This window comes from Aulonocara sp. 'chitande type north' Nkhata Bay, linkage group LG14 (assembly GCF_057382095.1).
Source record: "Aulonocara sp. 'chitande type north' Nkhata Bay isolate Kocher_YH1m ecotype deep benthic linkage group LG14, A_spYH_male_GT1.1, whole genome shotgun sequence".
Lineage (NCBI taxonomy): Eukaryota > Metazoa > Chordata > Actinopteri > Cichliformes > Cichlidae > Aulonocara > Aulonocara sp. 'chitande type north' Nkhata Bay.
In genome coordinates, this window is record NC_141357.1 from 35,851,801 (window position 1) to 35,864,227 (window position 12,427).

The 12,427-nt window shown below is 41.9% G+C and overlaps 1 protein-coding gene across 4 annotated transcripts in view; it reads right to left on the minus strand.

Annotated features, from left to right (window-relative positions):
* Nucleotides 1-1,337: 1,337 nt before the first annotated feature.
* Nucleotides 1,338-12,427, minus strand: part of map4k1 (mitogen-activated protein kinase kinase kinase kinase 1) — a 54,851-nt gene continuing 43,761 nt past the window's right edge. For all 4 annotated transcript variants that reach the window (XM_086262365.1, XM_086262364.1, XM_086262366.1 and 1 more), the window contains 16 exons: nt 12,244-12,264; nt 12,110-12,155; nt 11,068-11,221; nt 10,753-10,853; nt 10,387-10,428; nt 9,079-9,157; nt 8,910-8,986; nt 8,095-8,155; nt 6,375-6,477; nt 6,216-6,274; nt 4,924-5,027; nt 3,884-4,061; nt 3,698-3,766; nt 2,714-2,806; nt 2,504-2,630; nt 1,338-1,982 (listed from right to left, as the gene is read on the minus strand). In XM_086262365.1, coding sequence (XP_086118491.1) covers nt 1,886-1,982; nt 2,504-2,630; nt 2,714-2,806; nt 3,698-3,766; nt 3,884-4,061; nt 4,924-5,027; nt 6,216-6,274; nt 6,375-6,477; nt 8,095-8,155; nt 8,910-8,986; nt 9,079-9,157; nt 10,387-10,428; nt 10,753-10,853; nt 11,068-11,221; nt 12,110-12,155; nt 12,244-12,264 — 1,411 coding nt within the window. In that variant the 3' untranslated portion in view covers nt 1,338-1,885. The remainder of the gene's footprint in view (nt 1,983-2,503; nt 2,631-2,713; nt 2,807-3,697; nt 3,767-3,883; nt 4,062-4,923; nt 5,028-6,215; nt 6,275-6,374; nt 6,478-8,094; nt 8,156-8,909; nt 8,987-9,078; nt 9,158-10,386; nt 10,429-10,752; nt 10,854-11,067; nt 11,222-12,109; nt 12,156-12,243; nt 12,265-12,427) is intronic.

Genomic DNA, 12,427 nt, shown 5'->3' on the forward strand with positions numbered 1-12,427 from the left:
AAGTGCCGAAACCTGACGCTGTCGCTGCTCACACTGAGCTGCTGAAATTACAAAGAAAATTACAGATCAGAATAAATTAATTAAAATGAAGGATTTGTTATGCACAAATCCAGTGGCCTGAAATGAAGATGCTAATAGAAGTGACAGTGTGTTTGCTGTAAATCTATAAATATACATTCATTACCACCATCACTGTGTTCTCTATCCACGCTTAACTGGACTCAGTTTGATAGATTTCTGAAAAATAAATATAATCTGTGCCGGCACTAATGGCTTGAGCTTCTTCATAAGGCAGCGAGGAACAAATTGAAATAATTTACGGCTGTAGGGCTTTGAAATATTTCACATGAAGCAGGGACACCGGAGACAGCATGTAGAGGATGTATTTGTTCCCTCCAATAAAAACACGAAAGAATGGGAGGAATTATGAAGGAAAACTGCTGTAACATCACTCGGCGTCTGTTTATAACTCCTAAATTCTGAATCAGAATTATGAATTCAAACTAAAACGTTATCGTGCCTGAGCACCATGGATTTGTGCTCTCAGTCAGCACCTCCTCCTCTGGCTCTGTGTGCACACAGGAGAAGGCTTCCTAAACGATCTGAAGCCATGAGCAGTGTAGTCGAGTACTTCTTCATTAACAGCCTATATTTACTCATATGCTTTGAGTGTTTTATGCCATATGTTCATATAAGATCGTGTTTTAAAAGTTTGGGGGCATCCGGGGATATTGTGTCCTTGCAGAAATACAACGTGGCTTAAGAGACTTAAGAGGGTGATAAAAGGGAATTTTCTTAAAGAGGATAAATTACGCTGATGCATCCACAGCTTCCCCGTGTTTATGTGAAGACTCCTGCTGCAGTCAGTAAGCCCAGATAAATGTTCTCCAGAAGAAACATGTAGATGTGCATATGTGTGTGCCGACTCAGCAGGAACAGGATGAGAAATGTTCAGATTGTACGCTCACCTCTCACCCTATGATAGCTGGGATAGGCTTCGGCCCCCTAACGCACCTCAATAGATAAGAGGTTAAGGAAGTGGAAGGAGGGATAATTATTTGAAAGCAATATCGAATGCCTGGGAGCCTAACTGCATTACTTTCCAGACGTTTCTACCATAAACTGAGAGAAAAGGTAGCGATAGATGCTGCAAATAAAGCAAAAGCGTCCCGTCAGTGCTGAAACAAACCCACGATTCTGCCTTAGAATCACAGGCACAAATGACGGTGATACACAGAACAGAAATCACTGCAGTTAAAGATGCCGTGGCCCTCCGTCAACACATCCGCCCCAACACCCACCTCCAAAATCAACAAAGCTTTCCATGTTGTGTTAACTCATTTTATTACACTGTAACGGCAGTAAAAAGTGTGACATACAGGCTCAAGTCACTAAACACACAGCGCGAGCAGCAGCAGTGCTTTCAGCTTGTTTGTGGCGTCTTCAGGAGGCCCCGTGTGTCAGTCCCCTCAGGCAGCTGCTGCTGCTCTGATCAACAATACGGTGGCAGAACAAAGGATGCCCCCCTCCTCTTTAGTGTTAGAGGAGGTCCTTCCTTCCTTCAGGGTTTTCTCAGCTGTCTGGATGCTCTGGTTTGTTCTGGATCGCACAAACCAAAGTTGAAAATGGCATAAATAAGAGCAAACTCCCCGAGGTTGAGGGATAAAGGCTACAACACAGAAATCTTCTTAGGTCAGAATGAACTTTCAGCATCATGGCATCACCTGTTTCTGACAGATTACCTCTCCTTTGGTTAGAAATTAAAATACTGGGGCAGTGAGGCGTCTATACGCATCGAACTTAACGATGACAGATCCAAATGTCGAAGCCCAATGTGTCTTTTCTCTCTTGTATTAAGTCCCAGTAGAAGCAGGGTGTGGGAGAGTCAGGCCAGCATGACGTAGTTCTCGGCGATCTCCAGGACGTAGAGGTTGGAAAGCCCCGACGGGTCCTCGCTCTGATGAGTTTCTAAAAGGACCATCCTGCGGCGAAAAGGTCACATGTCAAACACTGATCAGCACAAAAAAAACACAAGTTCTATTAAATAAGACCTGAAACTACCATTTGAGAAGATAAACATCAGGAAAGTGTTTACTGATTAATTACAAATTAAATTAGCAGCAGCTTCAACACACTCAGACTCACCACCTGCTGGCCAATAAGCAGAATGCATGCTTTAATTTATAAAGTACTTATTGTAGGTAACTGCGTTTATAATACTTTAAAACCTTTCAAACTGAATGAAAGCAAGTTAAATCAACAGGATGGGACTTGAACTCCAAAACATCCATGTACGCACACGTCAACTGAAGTTCAGTTAAAATAGGTCCAGGCAGTACTTTCTTGTTATGCTCATTTGTACCACATGGTGGCGCCTGTGAGTCAGTGTAGAATCCAGTCTGCCCTGAGCTGTGCCTTTAGGGTGCATCCATCCTTTATGTACAGTCTAGACTGCAGGTGCTTTTTTTATCCACAGAAAATTCAAAGCGAGGACGTGCTGTACCTGTCGGACTGCACGAGTCTGTGGGTCTTCCTGTGGTCCGTGATTTCCTCCAGCATTTCCGTGAAACCTTTTCCTCTCCTCAACCAGCCGTGACGCCACACTGCCAACAGCGTGTCATCAAAATACACTGTACAGACAAACAAGAGTCAGTGCTGAGCCTTCAGCGTCTCCGAAATTCACCATAACCAGGGTCTCACTCCTTCCTCTCACCTATAGATTCAACATCTTGAGAGAAGATGGTCTCAGAGTGCTGCGTTCTGCCGCTCTTGAACTCCCCATCAAGACCAACTATTTGTACCGACCCTGTGGAGGAGAGAGGGGCAGTGTTTGTGTTAGAATATCTTTGTGGAAATATGAAGGTAGACAGCATTATGGTGCTCAAATCATAACGAGGAGTTAAAATAGTCCTTAGGCAACATAATAAATATCTGGAGCTGTTTTCAGGTTAGTCAGACTGAAAGTAACTCAGAAAGGCTCAAAATTTCTTTGTATCTGAGCTTTTAAGACAAATAAATTATCAGTATGTCAGAATCAACACGGCACCATAACATCATTATAGCAGTGCTCTCCTTAAGAGAGCGGACAGGTTAATATGAAAGACAACCACTCAAAACTGGCTCCAAAGGCGAATTATCTGCCATGTTGGTCGCTTTAACAAAATGAACAAGTTGCAATCCAGCTGTGTCAGTTTGCACAGATGGGAGCATCTTTATTCAACGTGCTGTATCTGGTTATAATCCCATTTGAAATGAAGGTTGCAGAGAGCCTTCGTCATTCTGTATCTGATTTACAACAGATTTGTGATTTTGTTTGATTTGATTGATGCTGCTTTATTACAGTTATATATTCCATATTACAGATGTGATTTAAATGCCAACCTGATCCCATTCAATCACAAACCAATCACAGACTGTTTGCTGGTTATTTGCCCTTTCATTGGCATCTTGATGCACCGAAGTCACTTTGAATACAGGGAGTAGTCACAGTGATGGCACCCGACCCAAGTAAACATTTCAAACCCGACAAGATTACACGTGCACTACACACAGGGACAGTAACTTTGATCGTGCTGGTTTAATAAACACCCACATGGCAGCAGTCAGAACTGTAAGAATGAAGTTTTAAAGTGTGGAGTTCAAATTCAACAAACGCAGGCCTCTTTCTGAAGACAACAAAGTTTAGTGTGATACTTACTTTCCAAGAGGACGAGCAGCGAGTTATTGTCCAGCTGGTTTACTTGGACTACTTCTGGACATGGTCTCTCTGTAAGAGCAAACACCGCCACCATTAACAACAACAACAACAACAACAACAACAACAACAACAGCACGACTTCATGATAAACACTGATGTGTTTCTGATAACGAGCCGTCAGCTTACCCAGACCCGTGTTGGTGAACCAGGACGTGTTGGAGTTGAGGTTAATGTATTCTACATAGACCGGATGGCTGGGGCTGGAGCCTCGAGAAACACCGATACACACCATCGGGTACTCCTGCTGGGGCACCACCACCATCTCAAACACCCGCAGAGGGCTGGGCAGAGGGAAGTCGAAATGCTACAAGCATGAAAGAGAAAAAAAAAAATCAGGAGTTTAACGTCTGTTCGCTTCTCGGCTGAAGGAGCGGCTAACAAAGCAGATCGTTACGGTGTTTTGTTCAAGGACTTATAACCTGCAGGCTTTCAGCCACACAGAAGGAGTAACCGAGGACACCTGAGTCTGTTCTCCAAACCATAACAATTTTATGGTTAGAGGCCTCAGCTCTAACTCATAAATTTAATGGAGACAATAAAAAAGCTTTGTGTGACCGCCGGCAGTCATTTTATAAGCTGCTGTCAATGTTAACAGCCCACTAAAAAAATAAAATCAAAACAGAAACACGTTTAATAAAAGCAGCATGACTGTGGCACCCTTTCAGGTACATCTCAGATCATCACATAATCTTTCTTGTGTTTTTGTCGTGTCAATAGATTTCGGCGTTAACGGGTTTTCCCATCTCAGCAGGTTTACAGTTTATTCACTGCAGGTTCGGGGAATTTATGTGGCTGAAACCTACTTTTCTGTGGCACTGCTTGAATTATTTCATACTAAAATGCTTCGTTACATCCTGTGCATGTTACACTAACTGAACATAACTGGAGACAATAAATAAATCAAATAAAACCAACTAGAAGCTACATCAGGAGGTGTTTAAGGGTCCTAATGCTTACAATTTGTGCATCAAGCATTAAAATTTCAGCACCAATAGCATCTATGCATGATGGGGAAAAAAGTATAATGCAGTAGCAGGCTTGTTTAACTTTGTGCTGGATGCCAACGCTGTAAAAGTCAAGTTTCTGTCACTGATTTTGCTCTTCTGAGAAGTGAAAACAGAAAGGACAGGATGCTTTCCTTAGTAATTCACATTTGACACACGTACCTTAATCAGCATGAACTTGTGCATGGGCTCGTACCACTGCAGCAGCACCACACTGGACTCCAAAGCACAGCACAGGAAGGCACAGCCTCGCTGCATGTTCCCTGCTGCGAGAGGCAGAAACAAGCAACAGATCAGCCGGTTTTCACTCAGAACTGATCACCATAAACATGCACAGGAATCTGCATCCTTTATTTTTATTATTAATATTTTAAACCTCGTCAAACAGTTAAGATGACACATTACAGGGAAAACACGTTTTAATCTCATGCACTGGTCAGTTTTAGGATTATGGTCAACAACAACACTCATGTAGACGCCCAAAGTACACCAAGACGATACCCACACCGTTACACTTCCACCCTGAAATGTTTATACAAGACAAGATGGATCCACGCTTTCACGTCTGTAACACCAAGTCCGATTATTTTAGCAAAAAACAAAACTTATCAGGTCACGCAACATGTCCTGTGTGAATTTTAGCCTCAGTTTCCTGTTCTTAGCTGACAGGATTAGCAACGGTGTGGTCTTCTGCTGCTTCAGAGATGCTCTCCTGCATGCCCTGACTGTCACAAGTATGATCATTCTCCTCTGATCTCTGGCATCATGTGGCATTTTCTCCCATTGAACTGCTGCCAACATATCTTCTGTTGTTTTGGACTGCACTCTATGAACTTTAGAGATGGCTGCGTGGGAAAATCCCAGCAGATCGGCAGTTTCTGAAACACTCAGACCAATCTGTCTGTCACCAGCAACCACACTGCCTTTAAAGTCACTTAAACCACCTTTCTTCCCCCTTGTGACGCTCAGTTTGAACTTCAGCTGGTTTTCTTGACCATGTCTACATGCCTCAATGCAATGAATTGTGACTGAATAGATAGTTTTATGAATCAGAAGCTGAACAGGCCTACCTAACACAGTGACCGAAGAGTTCAGATTAGCATTTCTAATGAGATAACAGCTCATTTCCAAACTGAAAATGTTAAAAAACTTAGTAAAACTAAACTAAAGTAATCACCTGCAGAGGTTTGATGTAAAGAATTCTACTGAAAAGAGCTTTAAAAGAAGTTTTAAGACTAAAATCTTCACATCAGCAGCATTTTCCAGTTTTACATTTAGACAGACTTTAAGAAAACCTATCACGATTTCTCTAATTTAATAATTTAGCTGCTGTAGTTTCATGTTTTACACTCTTCCCCTGTGGTGTTTCCCCTTTAGGGGATGTAGAGAAGTGAAATAGAAACTCTGACACAAAGCCAAGTATCGAACTACGCCTGAACAGAATCTGTTCTCACCGACTGAGCAGGTCCTGCAGCCTTTGGTGTCGGGTATTTTAGACGTCACCGCACATTTTCTAAACACAAAAATGCAGAAAATCAGCGTTTAAATGGGACGAGCGGATCTTTCAATCACGACTGAAAATGAACTGCAGAGAAACTTAGTGTGGTTGTTACCTAGGCAACAGTCTGTGAGTCGGTAAGGCGCTCATCCTCTGGTCTTTGCGCGCCTGTTCGTGCAGCTCCTTCAGCATGTGGGAGTGAAGCTGCGACGATTTACCTGCAAACGCAAAATCAGACACAGTTCACGAACTGTTTACAGACTCCGACATCACCAGACCTGAGATCAAATCCACTAAATGCACAAAGTCACAGCAATGCTCACTTATTTGTCTGGTAACTTTTACCAACAATCACATTAAATGTTTACATGAGACATCAAAGGGACAAAGCATCAGGTAAAAGTGTCAAATTAAAAAAATAAAGAGATAAAATTGAGTCTGACAAGACAGTCGGTGAAGAAAAAAGAATAAAAAATCTTATTTTAATTCAGATTTTAACAGTTTTAGACTGGACATGTTTAAGTAAACAGACCAAAGCAGTTCTAATAACACTGAACAAAGAGGCAAAGAGAGAAGGTAAAAACAATTAATGAAAACATTCAGAGGTTTTAATGTAATCAAAGGTCCTTTGACCCATTTAATTAAAGCGTGTCCGCGGGTCTACCAGCAGCTTCCTAATGTGTTCTTTAAAGTGGACCCATTACACCTTTTCCTTATTTTCTGACACGTATGCTGTTACAATATCAGATATTCATGTTAAACATGGCTGACATCTCAAATACTTTTCAAAATGTATTGAAAACAAATGTTTGCTTTGTTTTTCTCAAGTTTAACAACCACTGGGTGAACAGTTAGCAAGTGTTTGCAGACAGGTTGGCATCTTCCATGCAAACTGCAGGTGACAGCAGCAAGCTGTTACCAACTAAGGATGTTTGGGTGTAGCACTCTAGCAACTGCCAGCACGCTCCAGCCACCACTGGCCAAGCAGTGGAGGAATATGCATTTTTTCCTAGTGACTGGTAATCCCCAGAGTCGTTACAAACTGGTCTCTAGGCCTGTGTGACTGAAGCATAAAGCCTTGACTGTACTCTGTTGTGCACACATACAGCTGGAGACCCACAGCTGAGGAGTCATTCATCCTCATCTTTTAGATCCCATTCCTACAAGACTCCTCAAAGAAGTCCTGCCATTAATTAATGCTTCAATCTTAAATATGATAACTTAATCTATTAATCAGCTATGTACGCAGGCCTTCAAGCTGGTGGTAGTTAAAACGTTACTTAAAAAGCATCTCTAGACCCAGCTCTCTTAGGTAATCACAGGCCAATCACAAACCTTCCTTTTATCTCAAAATTATTGAAAGAGTAGTTGTAAAACTGCTAACAGATTGAATTGGTTTATTTTAAGAGTTCACAGTGATTAGAGCACGCTGTAGGCATTACAGTTACTGTGCTGCAGTGGTTTGTATCATCTCTATCTAATAGACTAAATTATGGAGTTCCACAGGGTTCAGTGCTAGGACCAGTTCTTTTTACATTATACATGCTTCCTTTAGGCAGCATCATTAGAAGGCATAGCATACATTTTCACTGCTATGCAGATGACACCCAGCTTTAACTATCCATGAAGCCAGATAACACACACCAATTAGTTAAACTGCAGGAATGTCTTAAAGACATAAAGACCTGGATGGCCGCTAACTTTCTGCTTCTTAATTCAGATCAAACTGAGGTTATTGTACTCGGCCCTGAAAATCTTAGAAATGAGCAATGAGGTCCACAGCAACAAGTGTGAGTCTTACTACAGACAACCAGCTAAATGAGGATCTGCTTTACCTGATACAGACATGAGGACGTTGTTACTGGTGTACACCCAGGTACACTTCCCAGGATACAACTGGAAGAGAAAGAAGAACCATTCATTCATTCATTTATTTATGTAATAGCTTGTCAGCTTTTTTATATTCAGGCCACTTACGGAAAAGCCTTTTTCATAAAGTGTGATTCGTTTAACTCAATGCAGAAGGAAGGAACTAACTGAAATACCACATTAATGAGGATAATAATGGTAACGCGCACACACAGGATGCAGTGATTTAAACAAGGTTCTACTTTTTGCCCATTCAGCAATATTTGTCCTTCTTTAGTCACAGACACTGTATCTGAATACTTTGAAGGCTGGGAGTTTATAATTAATGTTCACAACAAGAGAACTTAAACTGAAAATTCAAAGCCAGAAAGCAAAAGCGCAAAGAATAAAGTTATTAAGAATCTATATGGAGCTTGTTTGGGAAGGAAAGCTTTTAAAACCTTTTACTATCTTTGCACTGATTCACCACACACTGATTACATTTTATACCTGTTAATCTCCTGCACTGGTCAGGTATGCAGCACAAGTTACGGTGGGGAATTACCCGAGTAAGAAGGGAACCACTATAGATAAAACCTCATAAAAACCTCATAAAGCCCTGAGGTTAACCTGCTGAGCCCCAAAGCCTGCCCTGTAGCGCAGGCCTCTGCATGACTACTCAAGGAGGACAGTCAGGCTGAAACGACAATAGCAACTAAACCAAACCCAACAGTCTCTTTTAGGGTCACTTGAGTCTTTTTGCCTTTTTTGAAAACTTTGTTAAAGTAGATAAATGGCTTACCAGCTCCATCGTGGCCTCAGAGCCGTTGAGGTTCAGGGTGTAGATCCCTTCCTCTGCCCCCAGGATCAGATGCTGGTCTGAGGGAGGGACAGCAAGCACAGGCAGGTCAGACAGAAGTTTAAGGTGGCAAAGTGGAGAATTTTCTGAGCTCGTCTTTCTGTCATACAACCTTTAGAGGTGGGGTTCTCCCAGGTCGTGGAGCAGTTTATTTTAAGAGGACAGCCGTGAAAGATCTTTTTAAAGTAGACCTGCAGAAAGAGAGAGAGAGGGAGGGAAAGGCATTCAATTATTCACGCTGTCCTCTCTGCAGTAGACATGATTTCAAACCACTGAAAGAATCTTACAAAACAAACACCTACAACACGCCCACTGAATGGTTACTCCTTCAGCGTTAAAGGTCGAAGAGGTTTTAAGACCACAGGATCACAGAGGAGTGACATTTAGAGAAGGAAAGCAAAAGCAGCTGTGGAATAAGACCCAAACGTACCACGAAGTCTGAGTTTTACTTCACCTTTAAATGTTATTACTCTATTTAGAAGCCTTAAACATTTCATCTCTAAAGTAAACTATAGTTTATGTGGACTTTACATGGATGTGATGACGTGTTACTTGCACACATTTTGAACAGTTTTATTTTCCATGCTTGCTATTTGTTTCATGTATTATTTTTTATTAAATTCTTTTAACAGGGCATATTTTGCTTATTTGTATTTTATTCTTGGGCTTTCTCTAGAGTCGCTTTGCATGATTCACAGCTCAAAATAACCCTTATTTAGCATATCCTGGTGGTTTTGATGCAGCCTTTTAGGCCCAGGAGTTCTGCACCGTTTTGAAATGAAAATCGATGCTGATTTCAAAAAAATATTCAGGCTTGCTGAGTGACCTCCTGCTTTCTGCCTCTCCTTTTCTCACTTTGCCTTAAACTGTGAGGAATAAACAATAAAAGGCAAAGAACCGAAAGGGCTGGGTGGGGCGCTGCACACATCACTGCATTCTCACATTATGGTGTCCCAAGTGTGCCTAACCATTCAAGCCACAAGGAGGTGGCATCCCCTTCAGCTGAAGAGTTCCTGTGTCTTTATTCGGATTTCTGATTGGCTGCATTTAGTTAAACAGAAGACTCGAATACCTTTTGTGTGTCTCTGATGTCATACAGAGCAGGACCAGCGAGAACTATCTGAAACCTGAGCGTTTGCCTCACAGGGACATACTTGCAAGTAAGCCAAACTCATTTTTCACAACTTTCGCCATATTTAATAGAAGCATCTGCCAAAGTAACACGTATGTATATATGACAGGAACTAAGGACAAACATAAAAGGTCCCCTTTGATTTTTAACACTCGTCTATAAAATTGCAAGATTAAAATTCCACCGTTGAATTTATGCCGTTCATCGCTTCGCTTGAAACATAAACTTAAAACATCAAAAATCTGAGACGCTCAGCAAAGAGCTGATGTGCAGGGAGGAGAAACTCACAGGAGGTTTCTTCAGGACGGGGCTGGCACACTCAGGATGATCCTGCAAACAGAAAGAAAAATATGATGATGATGATGACGATAACTGTGGCAGGATGCAGTCGCACTGTGAGGCAGCAGAGAAGATGTGGATAACTGGGAATAGGGAAATGGGAAGATGTGCGGCTCAGTTTCCTCCACGACTGTCAGAAAAATCATCTTCTGCCAGGCTGTCACTGAACTTTATCTCTGCTTCCTCAGAAAGGGTCGTTTGTTCTGATCTGGACATTATTTCTGTGTTCTGGACACAGTTATTCTAAGAAGTGGACGGGGACAATGTTACACTGTTTGAAAGCGCAAAAGAAATGTCATCTTCCCCTCGCCTTACCTTTGTTGTTGGCTGCCGTCTGCGTATGCCTTTAGGGGGAAGTTCAGGAGGAAGGAGGTCAGGTGGGGGCTCATTAAACTGGAGAGGTAAGGATGCAGGGTCTGGAACACACACACACACACACACACACACACACACACACACACACACACACACACACACACACACACACACACACACACAGAATAATAAGAAAATGGACTGATAATTTGCACGTCATATAAAATATGCTTCGATATTAACATCTTGCTGCCACAGCTCAGTTGGCTGAGCAGGTGACTTGTGCAGAAACACTGCAGCACATTTGACGCTCACCTGAGTGTCGTGTAGTTCGTGGTTGTGGTGTGGGCCGGACGTGCGTCCCGCTGGACGTCCTTATGAGCGGGGTGGGGGCGCACAGAGAGGTCAGCTTTCTTGTTCGATCGTCTTCTGCCGCCATGCTTTCCTCTGAGCTGGTTCGTTGTTTGGGCTGCACAAAAGAAAAAAAAAATCAGGCACAAAAGACTTTTGGTAAAATGACTGATGAGCGTTTTCTGCAGTTTTCATCTTTGAATCATAATATTTTAAAGGGAGATCTCTTATGTCAGCTTCCATGTCTATATTCTTTGGCTATATAAAAGTAGCTTTGCATGATCAAAATAATCCTTATTTATCTGACACTTGGTGCAGCATCAGTTCAGCCTCTGTCAGAAACAAGCTGCTTTAGGCCCTCCCCCCTTTAAGATAACTTTCTTTTGATTGGCTGCCGCTCGCAAACAGATGATTTGAAGGGTAGGTGGTTGGAGTCTGTGCCCAATATGATCATGTCAAGGACATTCTGTGACATCAAACAGAGCCAAGAATAGAAAAAACTGTCTGAAACAGAATGTTTAAAGCAGCCTGTTATTTGTAAAAGAAACTCTGGCCATGTTTAATATGAACATCCATGCCTGTAACAATGTGTTTAGACAGAAAAAGGACAAGTATAATAGATCCACTTCAAGATATCACTCTGCGTTTAGACAAAGACACAGAAAAGCCAGAGAGCGCCTCAGAGCAAGTTCAACAGGCCGTTAAATAACTTACAACTGTGCTAGAGATCCAAAGAGAACCGAGAACTGAGTCGTGAAACAAAACTCTGACTGCATACATCTCCACACAGCGCTGTCTATCTGTCAGGCTTTTAAATTTCCTCCTAAGATAAAATTTACAAAATAAAAACTATGTAATGGGTTTAATTTTGAAAAGATAAAAGGCTGATATTAATAATCAGCATTTCGACTGATTTATTCTAACATGTAAGAATAAATAAACAAAATAACTCTTTAGCAGAAATCGCATGTTAAATAAACAACGAACAGCAAGCCTTAATAATCACCTTTGGAGGAAGAGGAGGCGGCGTTTCATCAGGCGGCATTATGAACCTGTCGGCAGAGAGAGTGTCGGTTCAGTCTGCTGCGTTAATGATGGGAATAAACTTCACATTAATATGCGTGTGTTTACTGGGCTTACCCAGGAGGCTGTATCGTCGGGCTGAGGACAGACAAACAGACAGTGTCAATGCAAATTCACTGAAATCACTGATTACTGCATACAGAGACAAACATGGCTTTTTGGTCCACCTCCGCTGAAATATGGTTGTTTTTGAGATATACAGAAGTACGTACTGAGATTATTGGTGCTAATTGGTTAAAGT